Source organism: Cavia porcellus, unplaced genomic scaffold, assembly GCF_034190915.1.
Source record: "Cavia porcellus strain 051 isolate PalLab524CR breed Dunkin Hartley unplaced genomic scaffold, mCavPor4.1 scaffold_21, whole genome shotgun sequence".
Lineage (NCBI taxonomy): Eukaryota > Metazoa > Chordata > Mammalia > Rodentia > Caviidae > Cavia > Cavia porcellus.
In genome coordinates, this window is record NW_026947504.1 from 41,738,377 (window position 1) to 41,760,291 (window position 21,915).

A 21,915-nucleotide genomic window follows, 5' to 3' on the forward strand; every position below is an offset into this window, starting at 1 on the left:
GGATAGACAAAATGCAGTAGAAAATTGGGATTTGTGCCGGATATAGCAAGAGCAAGTGCTCCAATAGAAACAAACCCTCTGTTATTAGTGCAAACATTCTTTGTTAATTTTTTCTATTTTTCCACTTTGTCCTCTCATGTCCTAGTGCCCGTGCCATCTTCTCACAGTAGAGGGAAAGGGACAAATGGAGCCAGAACTCAGAGAGGGTGATCTTCTACTTGATTAGTGGAGCTAGTACCCCAAAAGGGTGAGACAAATGCTTTTACTATATCTTCTTACTTGTGGTCCCATATGTGGACAGTTATACAAGTACACAGAGTTGAACAAAGGATCAAACAACAATGTAGCAGAGAAGTTGTGGAAAGGGAAAAATGTGAGAAAGTAACTATATTTTTTAAACAATCTCTTTCCTGTGTTATCCATTATAAACCTACTTCACAGCGTGGGTTTCAGTTGGCTAGTAAAGCAAGAAAAGGCAAGACAAGTTATACAGGCTAGAAAGATAGAATCTTACCAGTTTTCAAGAGCAACATGATTTTCTACATACAAATTCTCAAAGAATTGATATGCACATAAAATGCTAATACTGACATATTTAGCAAGTTCGCAAGATAACAAGATAAAAAGCGAGTATCTATACAAAGAAAGACAAATGCTGTGTTCCTGCATAGGAAGATTCAACACAGTAATGGCAACATAAATGATACTTAAATTTAACACAGTATTAATCAGAATTCCTGAATATGTTCATAGATAAGGGAAAGTTTTTATTTTTGAAGGACATTGTAAATAGGATAGCTAAAATGCCTTGAAAAAAAATGAAATTGGGGGGTATTATCTGGCTTTATAACTTACTGTAGAGCTAAAATAATGAAATTGTGCTATTAACAAAATGATATACAAATATATCATGACACCGAATAAACTCCAAAAATAGTAGCACACATTTACAAATAATTGCATTTTGCTAAGAGATGTGAAAGTAATTCTGCAGAAGAGTGATAGCCATAAGGCAAAAACATAATCTAAACCATGTACTAAAATATAGTTCAGAAATTAAGTTTGAATATTAAACTATGAAACTATAAAACTTTTAAAGAAAACAGGAGGAAACCAATCTACATTAGGTAAAGCTTTCTTAAGTATGTCACTGAAAATGTACTTGAGAAAAGAAAAAAATTGACATTTATTATTACTTCATCAAAGTTAAATACTTCTGCTCTGCAAAATTGCAAATGAATAATATGCTATAGACTGGAGAAAGAGAGTTTCAGATCTCTTATTTGACAAAGAATGTATGTCAGGGATGTGTAAAATACTCTGAACCTTAAATAGCAAGAAATAGTTCAATTTTTAAACAAGCAAAAGAGAGGTGTCAACAAAGAACATAAAAAAGTCAAAATATCTCATAAAAAAGATGTTCATCAGCATTAACCAATAGAGACAAATAATTAAAACCACTGTAACACTAAGCAACTACCCTAAAGGCCAAAATAAGAAGTATTAGTAATGCTAAATGCTCATAGTAATTGGAACACTGTATACTGGTTTTTCAGTTCACAAAAATTTAGTTTGCAAACAATTTGATATGCTAACAGAAGCATTTGGCAATTTTTTTTAAAATTTGCAAACTCTGCATTTGGTGACAAACATGACGGCAACCATTTTCCCCACACAAAGATAAATATGGCCATCTTTTCCAAAGTTGTAGAACAAATAGAGTTCGTGAATTGATGTAGTACTATTGATATGATTTCCAAATGGTGCAGCCATTCTGGAATACAGCAGGTTTTTACAAAGTTAAACTTACATAATTTAGCTTCTTTAATTTATTCATGTGTCATCTGTATATTTAATGAAGAGGAAGGAATTAAAATACAGACCTTTATGTGAATGTTTCTAGTATCCCTCTTCATCATTGTTGTTCTATAACCTAGTGCCTTTAAAAATGAATTGATACCCAGACTTACACATCCATTTATACAATGGAATACTACTCATCAATTAACAGGGATGAATTCTGGAATATGTATCAACTTGGGTAAATCTCAGAGGCAGTATGTTGACATCAAAAAAGGAGTCTCAGAAGTTATGTGCTGATTCCATTTATATGGCATTCTTAAAATTTTAAAACTAGTTACAGCAAAGAAAAATTATTGAAGCTTGAGAATGTTGAGAGGATGTAACTGTAAAGCTATAAGGCATAAGTGAGTGAATTTTGATGTGATGTAATTTGATTATGACAGCTTAAACCTATATATCTGTATATTTTTAGAAATACAAACCAAATGTTTAAATATAATCAATTTTACTATATGACTATTTAAAATAAAATGAGTTGTAAAAACAATAGACAAATCTTTCTATATGTAAAACCTACGTATCAAATACTACTTTCCAATTTGTAACTTTTAGGTTCCTTTTAAGTATTAGAAAATCAGATAATTACATTTCTAAAGTATTTGTGTGTCTTTGATTATAATAGCAATGGCCGCCATTTGTAACATGACCAGGAAGTTTTCATAAAGGAGCTAGACAGTGTGATGAACTGTGGTATACATTACTGCAGCCAGCAATTGGTTGTAACTGAAAGTTGTAAAAGATTCAACATCAGTGGACTAGAACATTTAGTGTAATATGAGGGATGTTATTTGTATTAGGGTTAAACTGAAGGAATATTAGGCTTTGAGAGTTTTTTTTTTTCCCCCTCTTTAGCATTTAAGTATTAGTAAATGTTGGATATCTTTAATAGATACATGAAAGGATCATATCAAAAGACTCTTCTTTTCCTCTAAATATAAATTTATTAGGTACCATTTACTGGTATTTAAATACCATATGAGGTTTAAAAGTAATTTTACGTGCATACCTTTTAAAATTTTATTTTCTTCATAACAAAATCTGGAGCATATAAATCACAACATTTTAGGTTCTGAGAATTTTTTTTGCCATATTTGTTAGAAATCATGGATGAAACATGTCTAACATTTATTAGATCTCTCTAAAAAGCTTCTAAGTATCCATGGCAGGAGGATCACAGTTCAGTTTATAAGTAGATAAATGAGTCATCAGTAAAGTTGAAATTATTGTGGAAAAAAATCTCATGGACAGGCTCACTGATTTCATGTGCTATACTGAGTCTCACATCTGTCCTTATATTTTATTGCATTACATTTCAATTGTTTCCTCATTTGGCTTACTTTTCTTATTTGATTGTGGCATGAAACTATATTTGTCTGCCTTGATGAATGAGCCTGTGTATGTGTGTGTATTTCATTGCAGACTTAGCCTTCACATGTGTTTCTTCATGTGTGCCTTGTCTAAAAGTGACTGCTAAATGTACTTGGAAGCATTTGGTTGCGACCTTTTTAATTTGGAAATGTGAAGGAAAGTAACTTTAATTTATTGAAATTATTTTTGTGATTATGTTACAAGGAAGTAATTGTCTTGGGTGTTAAATTATCTTAGACATGAAATGAATTGATTTCATTTACAGTTTTATTTTTGCTGAGATAACATTCATCAAGGAAGATTTTTGTGTGTCAAAAATATAGAATCAATGGTATTTGATATTTTACATACTTGTTATCATCTTTTGAAAGACTTCAATTATTAATTACAAATTAGGCTGCTTAAATGAAATTTGAAAATGTCAAAAGATTTTTCTTATTGATACTTTAAATTTTATTTGGAATTTAATCTATTTCTGAGTTTATTCTGACAATTATTTTGCCTGTAGGGTTTCTCAAGTGATTTAACACATCCTTTTGTGAAGTAGAAAGGTTGATTCTCAAGGGGAATCTTTCATTTTTGCATGTTATATTCTTCTTGATAAAAAGATGTTTATTTTAAAAGGCAGTCTAGCTGTGATACTTTGCTTGTTTTAGTACATAGCAGATCATATAGCCAGTTTCTAATTTCTCTGAGTTGCCTTTGAAGTGAACTTAGTTTATATATCCATTGTCAATCACTAGACTTATAACCTAGGTGTATCTTTATGATACATGTGTAGAGAATAAAAGTACCTTAAAGATAATAAACCTTTTGGATCACATAATATATGTTATCTACATTATTGAAATGGATGGATTTATACGTAAAATCATTCAAATCTTATGTAAATTTTAATAGAATAAAAATACACAGTATATGTTTCCATTAAAAATTAGTAATCTTTATTCATAGTTACTTAATATTCTGAGGTATTTGTGAGCCAAGACAATTGAGACGTTTGTTAAAAATAGGAACCAGAAAGCTCTGGAGACACAATAAATATACTAAATTATTGTAGTTATTTTTATCTTATTTTTCATTTTGATGCTAACATCTAGCCTTCATATTTTATAATATTTAAAATAAATATTATTTCCTAACTTATTTAAAGCTCATTAAAATTGGAGGATAGTAATTATTTTTAAGAAAAAATATCTACAATAGATTATAGTATCATTTTTCTTAAAAGAAGACAGGATTCAAAACCTTTAGCCATTCCTGAAGTAGAATTGCTTCTTACAGAATATCTGTTATAGTATTGTCTATTGAAAAGTTTAGCAATTTTATATTATGATTTTATAATCAGTGCATTTTTTGTCTATGAAATAAAACAGTCCTCTGATAATATCTTCCTAGGTATTGCTATACTTTTCAAGAGAATTTTCTATGTTGTATATATTAGTTTTGGCTGATATGCCTACTTGCTTTCTGGATTATCCTATCTATATAGATCCTCTACAGATGAACTGATGTATTCTAGACAGGAAGTGGTATGCAGGAGATATAGGAATGGGCTGAAGTATCCTTTATATTTGCCTTTGTATCTAGGGGAGTTGGAAATAGGCAAGAATGGAGAGAAATTTTGTATGGCAGTACACAGAATTTTGCAAGTTTATTGTGAGCCCTGCAGAAATCCGATGCATTTTAGTTACTGGTAAGTTTGTTAAATTATGTTTGAAAATGTACCCTTCGAAGATGGCCGTCTATTTACTATTCCGCCCACCATGTCAAATACACCTTATTTTTAAGATTTTTTTTTAAAAGATATAGTATTGTTGTTGCATTGGGTTTTAGGTATAAATTACAAATACGATGGTTAGTGAATTTTCATGGAAAATATCAAAGTGAAATTAACATTTTAAAGCTAGCATAGATATGTGTTAAGATTTGAGAATTACAATAAAATTAGTATTTCTGGTGTTGTAATGCTACTCTATCATATTTAGATATCTTATTCATTAGATGATTGAGAATGACTAGTTCTTCTGACATAAAAGAATTAAAAGAAAGTAGAAAATCCATGGCATCATTACAGTTTTGGCAGTTCCACATAGGAGGGTGATTTATTCTAAGAAATTCTATTTAACCTTTTCTCATACACTATAGGAACAATTGTGAGGCATTTCTAGTCTTTGTTTTTGGCGGTGCTAATGTTTAACAATGACTTCGCCTCTAAATCACTAACTTGTATGTAGGTAAAAATTCTGTAAGAAGGTTAGGAAATTGTGTAATTTCTATTCGATAATTTTTTTTATTCTTTCTTAATATTTAAACAGAAGTGTTTATATAATAGTTTTTAAGTGATTATGTGTGAAGTGATCTTTACAAAATAGAATTCATTTAAAATGGACTAGATAGCATAATAGCTGTGCTTCTTTATAGAAACATATAAAAATTCCAGTTAATTGTGTTTTTCCTAAGTGTGCTTATCTTCACTTAAGGTCTAAGTAAAAGGATATCATTGATGAGTGATATTTATGTTTTTTGTGGTTAAAGTTATTGATCTAAGTTACTGTAATTGAATTTTACTTTCCAATAGTGAAGTATTTCATTTCTGGATAGTACATTTTCTTCTGATATAATATAATCCATGAAGATATATGATTTCATAATAATGATAGTGATAATTTTGCTATGAGTTGTTATTGTGAAATTATTTCTGATTTGAACAAAAGTATCATTATTAGGGAAGTGTGTGGTTTGTCAGTCCTGTGAAACAAGAAGGACTAGAAAAATTCTGAAGTATAAATAATTTGGGCTTTTGTAATGTTCAAGATTGCCTTATTATAAATTTTCTTAATTCCTTAAGAATGAGTACTGTTGTGTATTTAGAAATTTGTGACTTTATCCTTCCTTATAAATGTAGATAATTTAGGGTGAATTATAAAATAATTAAGATAAATTTTAATACTGATAAAGTCTGGTCTACATATAAGATGATTAAATATGTATTTTTATTTCGAGGTATACTATATTCATGTATCAGTGCTGCTGTTTGAAGTTATTATATATAACTTTGTGAAGAAATGCATTATCAAAGCTTAATTCAATGAAGTTATTTTTCTTTTGTTCTTCATTCACCCATTCAAAAGACATGCCAAAGCTTAACCTTTGTGTGCTATCATGTGCTCATTTATATCCTTTGTAATTAGTTGCTATTTTTCATTTCATGTGTCATTTTTTCTATTCTTATGCACTTTTCTGAGAGCATGGGTGGACATTAATATGTTACACATTTTCCTGGGTATTTTTTTCTGACACTATTTCAAACATTAGGTGTATACATTTATTTAAAAATGCTGTGTAGTCCAAAAACACTATATCACATATATACTTAAAATTCTCTATGATAGTGTGTTTTTCTAACAAATATTAAAGTAAGTATTTTTGTGGAAAAGTGATGGTTGTTATCTTACATTTATTTGAAAGAGGAAATACATACATATAGATAAACTTTGATGTTTAACTATGAAATGGAAAATACATGATTATCTTTGATTATATTTAACTTGAAAAAGGATAGAACTAGGTTTTTGTGCTTGTTAGAAGATACGTTGTTTTACAACACAAGATAAGTTTAATAGAAATTAGATGTTTGCTTATCTTTTGGCACAACAAATAACTGAAATGGAACACTGTTTTTGTAAACATTTAATGATTTAAAATGAAATTATCTGTACTTTACATGCAGTGCTACTCTTTTGGCATTCCTGGTTGAACTACTTAAAAGTTCAGTAGCCATGCAAGAACAGATGCTGGGTGGAAAAGGATTTTTAGTCATTGGCTACTTACTAGAAAAGGTAAGTGATATGTATTGATGATTTTATTGTATAGCTTTTATGGTTAGACAGCTGATAGTCACTATTTTACTTACAATTTCCCTTTCTACTTAGTAAGGTCATATTGTTTGTCATTTCAGGAGTATTTTTGTATTGTGGCTTGGACATAAGTACAGACATTGAATTAAACTTAGTATTAGAAATGTCAAGTTAAGAAATTTTGAGTTAAAATAGAAACTAAGTAAAATTTTTTTCATGTGCCTATATTCAAATTACAAATCAGTTCTCTGGTTTTTGTCCTAGTTTTTCTTTACTGCTCTTAAATTTCTTAGAAATCTTACAATTTTCTTTTGCTTAAATGATTTGCATTTTTTAACTTATAACATCAAAATATTTTATTTGTAATAGTAGAAATATTTTCTGCTGTCTTTGAACTTGACATATTTGGGCATTTAAAAAGTTTTCTCATATCAATACATAGTATAAACCATACAAAATAAATGGGTTCCTTTTTTTGTTTTATTTACATTCTTTTTAAACAACCACTGTTAAATTCCTGTCATCTTATTTTGAAATCCTGTAACACTGTTGTTGTCGTTTTTATCATTTTGCTTTTTCTCTTTAAAATAAAAAATAAAAACATTAAAAAATGCCCTCCTTTTTTAGCACATTTGTGTTACTTACAGTAATGAATATTGAATTTCTGACTATTTTGCCAAAATCTGAGCTGGAGGAAAATTTTAGAAAGTAATTCATGTATTACATATGCCTTTTTGGGAGGGAGGGGCTGAGTTATAGAAACATTTATTCAAAGTACTTTAAGCATTAAGTAAATACACTAGCTGATATACCTGAAAGTCCTAGTGGATGTAATGATAAGTAGCTTATCCGTTGTACTCTTGGCAGGAAGCTAATTGCATACTTAACCTGGGTTGTTGAGAAGAGTTTAATGCAAAGCTATTTAAAAAATTGTAAGCATTTTTGTTAAGGAACTCAGCCTGATTTAAGTGACAGGAGAAAGGCGTGAATATTTAGTTTAACTCTGGAAGTATTATAGCTGTAGGAATAGGATTCTTGACTAGAATGTAGTCTTCTATAAAGAAAATGTACTGATGTGGTGTATAATGAACCAAGTATGTTTTCTCTCTGGCCTTGAACTTCATACTGACGTCTCCAGTTGGTCAAACTCAACTAGAAACCAATAGATGAGAAAATTGGCATAGAAATACAATAGGGAAAGTTGAAGAGCATATATATAGAGTACATTTGGGTTCAGGCTTGGGTTATCACATTCTCAGTAGTGTCATCAGGGACACAAGTTTTGCCTGTATTTCTGGTATGCTACCTGAGTATTCATTTTGTGCTGTATTGGTATCTTTTCTGCTCATAAATAGGCTCCTAGGGGGTTTAAATGACCAAGACCCTCATACCGAGATTTGAGATAGTACTCCATTTTTATAATTACTGAACAAGATTCTTTTCTTTACTTTGATCGATCAACTTAGGTCTTACATCCCTTTGAACCAATATATGTTTTAATGAAAATATTAAATTCAAGTGTCATATTTCTGAGTAAATTATTATGTTCTCTGGCAAGAAATAATAAAAGATTAATATATTTGAGTTGGATCATTGGAGCTAAATGGGTCTGGAAGTCCTGGGAGATGCAAAATAGATACTGAGGATTATCTGTTTCTTGATATACCTTTACCAACTTACTTAATACATAACTATGCATGTTTTATATATGGAAAACATTTTTTGCAATAAAAATAACCTTATGACAACCCATTCAGTACATCACAAATTGATTTAAATGTTGAGAAGATCGACTTTTATTACATGAAAATGTCTCTGTTTAACACCCAGGAGTTGTTTTTCTTCTTTTCATATTCCATTTTCAAATATGTTTAGTAATGTCTTATATAGTACTTCTTAAAATTTCATGTTCCATTATCTGTCATCATATAGCTCAGAGTCTAGTATTTGGCATTTTCTTGAAGGCTCACGTTATGCTTCTGTCTAGGTTTTAATGATTTGTAACTAAAGTTTAATCCAAGTATAAATATGTTTAAAAATAATTTCACTTGAGAAAGTGAAATCATATACCATAATAGAAAAGTATTTAAGGCAGTCAGTGAAATAAACTCATTTAAAGACAAGCAGGGCATTCTTTCTTAATCTTGTGGGTTTTTTTCATATTTTTATAATCTTCCTTGATTTTTGAATTCAATTAAACATTTACTGAGGAATTAGGAAGGGATTGGAAAAATAAAAGTTGAAATAACATAGCATCTTTTTTTATGTTAATAAAGAAAGATGTGAATAACTAGTAGGACTACCACAAGAGGGAATAAGTATATTTACAAGTGAAAGTAACTTGCTGTTCAAGAGAACATATGTTTTATGTATAGTAGGATTTTAAGTAGGGCAATAAAAACTATAATTTTAGAAGACTGTTTCTTAATCTTTAAACTACTGTTGGACAGGATTGGAAAGCAAAAACAGCATTTTTTTTTTTTCTTTTGAAGGCCTTAATGTGGTGCTTTTAGCACACCATTTATGAGCAAGCTCAAAATTTTTTTGTAAATTATAAATTACTTACTAATCTGAGTGATCCTAATCATCAGCCTGAATTTTGAATTGCAATTTAATGCTCAAGGCATTCATAGATAAATGCAACTTGAGAACATAATGCCAAGTGAAATAAGTCACATACACAATTGAATATCACGATTCTTGATAAATGAGAAAAAATACATATTGTATATATGTATGTGTGTATATATGTGCATGTATATATTTATATATATAAGGTAAAATTCTCCAAATTACATATTCTGTTGTTTCAAAAACATACTAATTTGTTGCATATATACTACTATTTTATTGTAAATCATTGAAAAGAAGGTTTTGTGTTACCTGTTTCTTCTTTGTAAGACCCTTTTTGGTCTATGTCTTATACTTTGAATAAGTACTTTGAGGATTCTCTTACTGTTTTTGTCATGATATTTTGTTTTATTTTTCCATGAAATAAAATATTGGGATGGAGAAATATATGATAAGCCGGGCGTGGTGGTGGTGTCCTGTCATCCAAGCATTCTAGGAGTCTAAGGCAGAGAAATCACAAATTCTAGCCCATACTGGGTGACTCAGCAGATTAGCAAGACACTGTCTCAGAATAACAATAGACAGTATGTACTTCAGTTTGAAGCCTCTGGGTTCAATCATGAATACTGCGCTTAGTTAAAAATAATCGATTTAAGAAAAGACATGATTTCTGAGAATATTTAGAAACCAGATCTGACTATTCTTTCAGGGTGCCCCTCCCCCAACTATGGTACCAGGTGTCCAGCTGGAGCTCAGGACCTCATGCTTGCCAGGCAGGTGCTTAAGCCACTGAGCTAAATCCCAGCCTCTTTCACAGTTTTGTTTTTTTTTTTTTTTTTTAAATCGGTACTGGGGATCCAACTCACGACCACCTGCTTGCAAGGCAGGTGCTTATGCCACTGAACTAAAAGTACAATGTATTAGATCACATTCTTACCACTAATTATATAAAATAAGCTATTTAAAATTATTGCTAGTGAAATTGACAGAGGGTATATATAATCATTGGCCTTGTTTTAATTTTACTTGTCTGTGAACACTGTATTTTAGTGTGTGTGCTGCTGCAGTGAGCCCTGAACAATACATTTTAGAATGCAGTGTTTTATTATTTTTTTCATTGAAGTTTCTTAAAATATGAATTTCTGTTACATTTACATTCCTGTATTGGTTTTTGCCCTTTAATAATTTATTTGTTAGGGTCATTTCTTCCATCTCCCAAAATTTTCAATTAAGTTATGCTTTGAGGTTTTATTTGCATTCCAAAGGCTACTCTTTAATCTAAGTACCATTTTTTTTTTCTAGGTATAGTTTACCTTAAACATCTGAGTTTTTGTTTTGAATTTAGAAAATAAGTATTTCAAAAGCAAGTACACTGAGAAATTTATAAGGCTACATGTATCATTTATATCTTAAATATTTTATATTCTGGGCTGGGGATTTAGCTCAGCAGCTTAAGCACCTGCCTGGCAAGCGCAAGGTTGAGAGTTTGATTCCTGGTACCAAAATATATAATATTTAGTCAACATGTATTAATTATATCTGTTAATTAGTTTAATATGATATTTAAATTACACCGGCTAGGTTTAGTGCAATGTGACACACACGTACATTGTGTTATGATCAGATCCAGACTTCCTTTATTCACTCTTCCCCATTACTTTTCACAACTCTGGCAATCACCATTTTACATTGGTTGGACATGTACCAATTTTTCACTCTTACATGTGGAAAATCATTCATATTTTTTGTCAAACACACAGTCCTGTTAATATTAAGTTACTCTTACCCTTGTCATAAAAAATCAGTAAATGCTAGCTTCTTCATGTAGTCTCTTAAATACCCTTTGCAAATCTCATATGTCCTTCAGGTTTTTTCGGTGTACTTATTAGGCTATCACATGTTCCACATTTACTTTTTATTTTATTTTATGTTGCTGCTTTATTCTTCTTTGGAATGTAAGTTCTAGAAGGCCTAACAAAAGTTTTACTTTTGTTAACTACTCTTTCCACAGTGCTATGGTGAATGCCTATGAAAGTACTCATCATGTGTACTGTATTCTAAGTGACTAAATTAAAATTCTAGAGCTTCACCTTGTATTTAAGATGAAGGAAATCTATGCAAAGCTCTTTATTATATATTGAGCATTGAGTGAATATCAGGAAAAAGCAAGAGAAAGAAACTGGTGTGGGATGGGTAAAATTGATCCAAAGAAATAGTTTTGTTTGGTTCAATAAAAAGGTTTTTAATTTTGAATTTTAGTTTTTTTAGTTACCCAAAACAGTCCCCATCACTTTTTCTTGTCTCTTTCCCTGATCCACACATTATTAGCTACTTGGAATCATTTGAGTTTGTAAACTTTTATGTAGCAATATGAAAATAGATAATATGAGTGGCCATTTTCCTGAGCATAATAAATGTAAATAATGCATATGAAAATTAAAAGTGAAAATTTTAATGTTTGTAGACCTTGATAACTCAGTACTGCTATTTAGTCTTCAGTCTGTGGAAACAGAGGAGAAAGCTACAATATGATGTGTACTTCAGGATCAGATGTTAATTCAGGTAATACATTACCCTATGAAGGGGAAGAACATGAGACTATAGAAAAGATCATAAAATGAGAGAGAAAAGATTTATCTAGGACATGATGTTTTTGAAATTTGATTGTGAAATATGGATTTTTATCAAGAGCATTTTTAAATATCTTGTAACATTTTCTTCTGAAATTATATTCCAAAGTAGCATTGTTTGATTAAAAAACATTATAACGTAAGAATCACACACAACTTAGTGTTTTAATAAAAAGTTACAAGTGAAAACAATTTTAATAATATATACATCTAAACTAGTACATCCTAAATACTTCTTTAACATATACCATAGTCAATAAAATGAATAAGATATTGACATTTTTTTCATATTGAGTGATCAAAATCTGTATACATGCTTATAGCAAATCTCATTTTGGACTAGCAGCATTTTAAAAGCTCTGTAGCTATGTAGATCTTTATGGTTTAGTTTTACTTGGAGATTCTATTGTTTAATACCACTTTTTAATTCTATTCTTTGTTTAATTCTGTTGTTTAATACCATTGGAAATAGGTTATATTTTGGTGACAGCAAATGAAAATTCATGATGGGAATATCCAGCTACAAGCAGTGGTATATGAAGTAGCAGAAGATCATTCAAGATAGTAAAAAGAGAAGAGGCCCAAAAAAGTAGTATTTAAACCAAAGACAATGAGTAGTAGTTTGAGGATCATGAAAGCCAAATGAAGAGAGTATATTGAGGAGAGTTAGATTTACATTTTCAGAAACTAGATAGGTCAGAAAGGTTTATGCTAAAGCAAAATGTGTTGTATTTGTTAATGTAGAACTTCTGTAAAGAAAGATTCAGTGGATTGTTAGAATTACTTTATTTTCACATCAGTTTAGAGTTTGAATGAAAGCACTTCTCTTTCCTATTTTTTTGCATGCATTATGTTGTTTCACACAAATTTTTGGCCTAAGATCTCATTTGTAATTTATTCTATTCTATTTATTTATTTATTTATTTTGGTTCTGGGGATTGAACTCATGACTGTTGCCTTGCAAGGCAGGCACTTATGCCACTGAGCTAACTGTCCAGTCCTTTATTTTATTTTAGAAACAAAACAAACCAACAATAACAAGGAAAAAATTATCGCATTTCAAAAGAAAATAGGAAATTAACACTAGTTAATATAGTGCATATTGTTATCTTAAAATAGTTGTTCACATTACAAGACTTAGGCATAAAAAAATGATCAAACAAACAATAAAAGCCCTAACTGTTCTTTTTGTTGAACTAACAGAGATTAGAACTATAGTTATCTAGTCTTGCACACACACACACACACACACACACACACACACACACACAATCTTTATCCTTATTTCTTTTCTCTGTTCCCCTGTCGCACTTGTTCTTTCCTTTAAAGCAGTTTCTTTCCCTTTCATTTTCACAGTATCTATTGTACATTTTGGATCTTGTTTACTCTTTCAGTTTTTTACACTAGAGAGACAATATGATATTTACACTCGAGTCTGATTTATTTCACTAATGAGTATGATCTCTAACTGCATCTATTTCCTTTAAAAGCTTTGAGTTTATCCTTTATAGCTAAGTAATACTCTATTGTATAAAAATATTACATCTTTTTTATTCATTCCACAATTGATGGGCATTAGAGTTGTTTTCAAGATTTAGCTGTTACAAAGTGTGCTGTGGTATGATATGATGTTTTCAGTTCTTCTGGGAACCTACCCAGAAGGGGAATAGCTGGATTGAATGGGACCTCCAATCCTAGCTTTCTGAGGAATGTCCACACTGATTTCCACAGTGGCTGCAGTTCTCCCACAAAAAATGGAGAAGCTTTCCTTTTTCCCCACAACCCTGTTAGCATTTGTTATAGGTTAATTTCTTGATAACAGCTATTATTTCTGGAGTGAGATGGATTCTCAGTGTTGTTTAATTTGCATTTCCTGAATGATCAATAATGTTGAACATTTCTTTATGTATTTATTTGCCATTTGTATTCCTTCATCTGAGAAGTGCATGTCCCTCTAAAATGCCCATTTTTGATTTGGTCTGATGAGGGGGCTCAAAGATATAAGGCTTTTGTCTGAGGGGCAGTTGGCTAAAATTTTTTTCCTTCATGGGTTTTCTTTTTACTCTAGTGTTGATTTATTTTGATGTGCAAAACTTTTTAATAAGATGAGATCCTAATTGTTGATCCTTTGAAGTACTTCCTGTGCAGTTTGCATTTTGTTCAGAAACTTTTTGCCTACCCGTTTCTTCAGGATTTTTACCTGCCTCTTCTTCCAGTATATTTGGTGTCTCTATTTTAATATTTAGAGCTTTGATGTATTTTGAATTTAATGTAGTGCAGTGAACTATGTCCTTATCCATTATTATTTTATTTTGTGACAAGGCTTTACTCAGTTGCCTGGGTTGGCTGGATGTTGTGATCTTCTTACTTCAGACTCCTGAGTAGCTGGGATTACAGTGGTCATTGTATTTCTTTATATGAACTGAGTAACTTTATTTTTTGACTTATTTATCTGCAATTGTCCAACAAATACTTCAGATGAGCTCACTTAGAAAGCATTCGAAAATACTAAGTTTCTTTGTATAATGAAAATTTTACTAACAAATAAGTATAAAATTTTGTATTTAAACTGTTAGGGATAGCATATGAAAAATTCATCTATATTTATGCTAAGTCAGCAATTATACAGTTTGCTATTATGGATCTTTAAGCTATAATTTATGTTTTTTTTTTTTTTAAGTCATCAAGAGTTCACATAACTAGAGCGGTCTTAGAGCAATTTTTATCCTTTGCAAAATATCTTGATGGTTTATCTCACGGAGCACCTTTGCTGAAGCAACTTTGTGATCACATTTTATTCAACCCGGCCATTTGGATACACACACCTGCAAAGGTCTGAATTTTATTCTCATTCATTTTATTTTAGTGTAATGTTTTAAATTATAGTTAATGCATTTAAAGTATCTAGTAGAAAACATGATTTTTAAAAATTTATAATCAATCATAGGCAGTTTGATTAATATCAGAGATAAATATTAAAATAAACTATAGTTAAAAATTGAGCTGGATATACAGTGCATTCTGATGTTATTAGATGTGATCTATACCTTTTCAAGTAAGAGAATTTGCTGCACTGGTTATGTATAATCATTTTGGCTGAGACTTTGATTTCATTTTGACTACAGTTTATATCATGGCAAGGAAATAGCATTGTTTTTAAAGAAAAATAAACAATATGAAATTTTTTCTGGATAATAAGTCTTCCTATGTTACATTCTGAATTTATTTCTATGATATTTTAATGGAAATCAATTAGATGAATATTTTCATTTGGTCTATCTTTTATAGTTTTAAAATCTATCTGCATACTTGGTTAGACAATGTTTAAGTTATGACTTTTATTAGAGTTTACCTTACGACTTACTGAACTAAACCCAAACCTGAAGTTTGTTCATGTTGTTGTTGTGTCACAGGGTCAGATTCTAAAAGCCAACTTTTTACTATTGTAATAGCTAAAGAAAATAGAAATTCCATAAACTTTGGGGAAATTTGACAGCAGTACCTTTTCAGATATACTACAACAGCTGATTGATGTTAATTTTGTTTCTATGACAAACGATATAAACTAAGAGCTACTGAAAAGTATTTTATGTAAAAGCTTTAATCCAGCTCACTTTTAAAGCTGATTTTCCTATCATTTTCAATTAAATTACTGAATATTTTAAAGTTATTTGTCAGTAGTTGTTATCTTTATTGGGTAGGTTATCTTGATTATATTTACTAGTTAATAAAAAGTATTAAAAAGAGGTTTAGTAGGATGAGGATTTTGACTTTTCTCTATAAATATATATATATTTACAAAAGGTTATTTTCGAACTTACAGTAAGTATTCATTTCATGGCTTTTACTGATTGCATTTAAAGTAAAATAAAATGTATACTTAAAAACACTTAACATTTTACATTTATTTTAATGATTGGCTAATATTCTGTATTAGGTTCAACTTTCTCTATATACTTACTTGTCTGCTGAGTTTATTGGAACAGCTACAATCTACACTACCATACGCAGAGTAGGAACAGTATTACAGCTAATGCACACACTAAAATATTACTACTGGGTTATTAATCCTGCTGACAGTAGTGGCATTACACCTAAAGGATTAGGTAAGTACAACTACCACTGTTTACATTTTCCTAGATTGCTCTTTTTCTCAATGGTGCTATAAGCACATGACCAGGAAACTATCACTTTTAATCATTTTCTTCCTTACGAAGAAGAGAGGAATATTTAAAATAGTTTATGCTAAAAAGTTAAGAGCTTTGTCAGTGTTACATTAGTTTGGAGAATAAAAGCAAATAGAAATAAACACTCTTGTTTCTCTCACTTTGCCCTCTACCTCATACTCTCTTTTTCCTCTCCTATGCATGCCCTGTAAGTGGAACTTGACAGTTTCTCAGACCGCTGGCATTATAGGCATGTATCAGTTATGCCTTGCTCTCAGGTTTTTCATTTTTTGCAAGTTGCAATATAGAAGTTATTCTGTCTTGTTGTATTATGTCAAAGAGGTATATGATTACAAGAGATTTTACCTTTGAACATTTGACTAGGGTGTTGTCTTCCATATTTTTTCAATATAAAATAACTTTCTCCTCTGTAACTAATATTTGGTAGAGAAATATGTTAAGCTGTATGAATGTTCTGTTCAGTAAAGTTTCATCTGTTTGTTTTAATTTATAGATAACTCTTACTGGAATTGATCTTATAGTGACAGGTGCCAAATAGCTGTGCTTTCCAAGATATTTATTAGTTTGCATAGCCACATAGAAAGTATGTTAGGTTTATGTTTCCATTAAGTCTTTACAGGAGTTAGCATTCCCATTTTATTGCACCAGTGGCCACAGATATTGTGTAAATGAATATGTATGGCTTGTACCAGCTATATTCATAGAAACAGGCACAAGTTGGATTTGGCCTAAACTCTATAGTTCATTAATGCCTTAGATTGTGTCTTTATTTGATGCTTTTCAGACTTTTGGCCAGTAGGTTTCCTGACATGTTTTTTAGGTGTCTGTGATAGATGTCTGTAATTTTACTTATTTCCTTATTTTCTGGCACAAGATGTTCTTCATTCATATTACTGCATAAAATGAGTATGAGTAATACTTCATTCATATTCAATGTACTGTGTGTACTTTTCTGTCCGAACCCTGGAATCGCCTGTTTCGCAGAGAAACTCTGATTTGCTTGATGAATGTGGTTTTTAGAAATTATTTTCTAAAAGATTTTAATTTTGTTTGTGTGCCTGGTAAATAGCTTTTAGCAACAAAGCTCTTCGATTTTGTGTGTACTTCTTGTCCCTTCTGTGTACACTTGATGGGCAGATCTAGGTAATACACACATACATCTGAAAGTATATTTGTACTGTCTATCTGTAGTCACATAAGTACCTTGTAGTCTAGTTTGAAAACCACATATCTCAGTGTAGCCCAGACATTATAGTTTTTTTTTCCATTAGTGAGATGTTTAGATCCCATTATCTGTAATATATTTATATTTTTTATTCCACTTTATGACAGTAATGTTTTAACATAAGTGCCATCACTTTTTCAGTTTTAACAGTGCCAGCAGGGTCTTTGTGTACTCAACCCCATTGTTCTTTGGCAGCGAACCACCTATTTGCTCTCAGCTCCTTGACCCCTGAATGTCGCACCATACCCAGTTACCTTGTTGGCTAGGTCCAGCCCCTGGAATCTTCTTGCCCCGTGATGTATCCTTAGGACCCTGGCTTCTAAGGCCTCTTCAGCTTAGCTGTGTCCAGGAGAGCGAAGTAGAGAAAATCAATAAATACATTTTAGAGAAGGGTAACTTACAGAGTGGAAGAACATTTCTTTTGTTTATGATGCAGTTTATTCTTTTACTTTAATATTTGAATTCTTGTGAGATTGGCTTTATTATTTAGGAAAAAGGTTCTGCCTTGAAATATAGTTTTCTAAATGACAAGCTTTTCCAATACTATTTTGAAATAAAATTATTTTCTGTAGCACACTGACGATAATTTGTACAATAGCTTTCATAAACCATTATTCAGTGCTATAGGTTGTCAGCTGGAGAAGTAGGATCTTTAGGTTTTGACTGTGGCTTAGCATTCTCACCCCTGAAATTATTTTATAATGTTTACTTTAAAAACATTTATATACGATAAAATATCATAGCAATATATGTTTAAAGTAGCAAGTAAGACAATTCAGTGACTTATGAATCAAATATTAATATTGCATAGGGGCCAGTGTTACCACTCTTAGTTTTCTTTTCACCCCTTTTCCTTTGCAAATATGAACAACTTATTCTTTAGCTTATGTATTTGCCATGAACTGCATGATTTGTGAAATGCTTTTTCAGTTAATTTTTATTTGTTAGATAAATCTTTTGTATTTTATTTTGCCTAAAATGGATTCATGTCATACATAAAACACACATAATCTTTCTGTGCAATATGCTGTTTTCATTATGCATTATATGGCAAAGGTAATCACAGGTAACATTTCCTGCATCATTACAATGAAAATCATGGATGCAGTGTTCTTATTCTTTATATATATTCACCTATTCAGTACTCACAAAATGTTTTAGATATAAGTGACTTTATTATCCTAATCCTATCACTAATGAAAGGACCTTCAATTCCAGTCGAAAGCCTAAACTTGAAAGAATAAAAAAGAAAAAAAAAAAAAAAAAAAAAACCCTGACTCATATAGATATAAAACTTGTTTGATATATTAAATGGTAGCAAAACTAAAAATAAGGTAGACTGTTACTGTTACTAAGAGAATGGTTGTCTCTAGTGGGAGAGGAATGAAGGATGTTATCAAGAAGATAAGTGTAGTACAGAACTAAGGGCTGGTAGAGTAGGAGGGCTCTAATGTGCTGGGTAGGCAGATTCACTGCCTACTGTTACATAATCAGTTTTTAAAGCTGTTTTTAAAACATTGGTGTTTAAAAAATCTGTAGCAATGGGAGTATTTGTACAACAGAAATCAAATGCTGGAAATGCTTTAAATCAAGAATCCATCATTCCCATGTTATGCATAGTTTCTTTAGTAACACACCAATGGTTGGATTTTCTTACTAGACTGTTGTTAGTATTTGATTTTTTTTTACCTAAGAAGTTGTGACACAGGTGTTCATTTTACAATAACACATTAAGTTGTGTTCTTGTATATTATGTATGTGTCCTTTATTTCACAGTGAAACAAGTTTTTAAAAGTATTCATAAGAAGGGTAAGGGGGTTTTATGTAATGTTGATTGTGAACAGTCTGGGAATGGGGGCCAAACTTGTTTTTCACTAATGGGTGGATGAATTATTTAGGTAATAATTTACTTGCAAATGTAACAATCTGCATGTAAATATTTTTGGATACTTAAAGAGGTTAAAATTGTATGTGAAAGGATTGCCCTTTCAAAATTGACATATCATCTATATATTTCCAATAAAGACTTCATTATTTAAGAATTTGGGGGGCTCTAGCTTTATTTCTTTCTTTCTTTCTTTTTTTTTTTTTTTTTTTTTTTGTCTTTTTCCTTTTTATCGGTACCGGGAATCAGACTCTCCACTGCCCCCTTGTTACGCCGCTGAGCTAAATCCCCAGCCCCTCTAGCTTTATTTCTTAGAACTATAATTATTGTTCATTATGTACTACTTACATGTCATTTTATGATATCAATTCTATTGGTAATTATTAAACAAGTAATTATTTTAGTATATAGGCATTTTGATCAAAGTATATACATTTTAATATTTGTGTTAACTTTTGTTTATTGACTTAGTAGCCATTTTATGTGCTTATAATATTATATTTTGCATCATGTACAAAGAAGAAAAGATCTACAAAACAAATTACTAGATAAATTGGGATGCTTTTTCTTTGCTTTCCTGTATGAAATATGGAGTGAATCTAGGTAGAGTTTAAATGAAAACAAGCTTAACTGAGAGTAGAAGAAATACTACAAAACCTGTTAAGTTAATAAAAATAAGAAAATATAATTGGGTAAATATTTGTTGATGATGCAGTCCAGAATTATTCAGAAATTGAGCTCTCATCCCTCAAATCTGACATTTTGTGAATAATTTTAAGTTGGTAAAAACCTGAAAATTAATTTTAGATGCTCTTACTGAAATAGTATAACATTAACAATAACATAATTTTAATAAGCAATTATTAAATTAACATTTTAAAAGAGTAATTGCATTAAACTTATTTAATATCATGTGTTTCCCTTTGTTTTTTTTTTTTTTTTTTTTTTTAAACTATTTTATCCTAGATGGTCCCCGGCCATCACAAAAAGAAATTATTTCACTACGGGCATTTATGCTGCTTTTTCTGAAACAACTCATCCTAAAGGTAAAATAATTTTATATATTTAGAATTATGATATATTAGATCAAAGGAACTTTTGGCAAAGTTGGCATATTTTTGCATTGTTATTGCTAAATTATCAGTAACACTCTTTCATGAATTGCTTGCAAATTTTTATAAATTGTAGTACTAACTTTTGTTGAACTTTTAATTAAATGCTTTTTGATATTTTTCATATTAATCAAAGTGGCAGAAAATAACAAGGAACATAAGTAAGAATTAAGCATAAATGTTTATTTTGTAAAATGTTCCAGTTCCAGTTTAAGAAATCTTGTATAGTATATAGAAATGTTGCACAGATATAGAAAAAAGGAAAATAAACTAAAATTGTAGGATAATACGAAAAGTTGATAAATGTGTTAATCTCTTTCTGGACAAATACTTGACAAGTGCAATTTATTAGGAAAAGTTTTATTTAGCTCGTCGTTTCCGAAAGTTCAGTCCATGTTTGGCTGATCCCAAGGCAGAAATGGCATGGCAGAAGAGCCAGGTGGAGGAAAGCTGCTTAACACATGGCAATGAAGAAGCAGAGAGGGCACAGGGAAGAGTCAGGAACACACCCATGAAGTTCATGCCCCAGTGACCAACCTCGCCAAGTAGGCCCAAGTCCTAACAGTACATTCATCTATGAATTCATCAGTGAATTAATTACTGATGCATTTAACACCCTCACAATATATTTACCTTTGTAAAGCTCCACCTCTGAACACAAGAATTTGAATGACGCTACAGTTTAATCGTAATGTTTAGCCCCTGACTCCCAAGTGGCTAATGTGTGCACATTATGTGTACTACATAAAATGCATATAGTCTGTTTCCAAGAGTCACCAATGTCTTAATATTCCTAGCATTGCTCAGATGTCTAGATACAAGATTTTGGAGTCTTCTCTGAGGCTCAAACTCTTAGCCATGACTATAAAAAGTCAGAAAGAAAGTAAAATATTTCCATGGTGCAGGGTAAAAAATACCATTTCAAAAGCAAGGAATAAAGATATAGAAAAGAATCAGACCAAAATAAGATTGAAATCCAGCAGGAAAAACATTAAATTTTGTAGCTCAATGCCCAGCACCTAGGACATGTGGAAATGAAATGTGAATTCTAAAGAACACCGGCAGTAGCAGCCCTGTAGCTATGCAAGTTGCTACTCAACCCATGTGGATAGCCACTCTCATGGTCTGGTTTCAATCTCTCCTTCTGGGTTTAGTCAGCAGAAATTCCTTGTTCCTAAATGTCTAATTTTTTTAGAATCTCCACCCTCAACTTT

The 21,915-nt window shown here is 30.8% G+C and overlaps 1 protein-coding gene across 10 annotated transcripts in view; it reads left to right on the top strand.

Moving 5' to 3' along the window:
- Nbea (neurobeachin) overlaps window positions 1-21,915 on the top strand; it is a 673,150-nt gene that overhangs the window by 162,459 nt on the left and 488,776 nt on the right. For 9 of the 10 annotated variants that reach the window (XM_063232848.1, XM_063232849.1, XM_063232852.1 and 6 more), the window contains exons 11-14: window positions 6,965-7,073; window positions 14,973-15,125; window positions 16,230-16,398; window positions 20,556-20,635. In XM_063232848.1, coding sequence (XP_063088918.1) covers window positions 6,965-7,073; window positions 14,973-15,125; window positions 16,230-16,398; window positions 20,556-20,635 — 511 coding nt within the window. Of the gene's footprint in view, window positions 1-4,821; window positions 4,928-6,964; window positions 7,074-14,972; window positions 15,126-16,229; window positions 16,399-20,555; window positions 20,636-21,915 lie in introns of all 10 variants that reach the window. The other variant, XM_063232857.1, reaches the window with a different exon arrangement.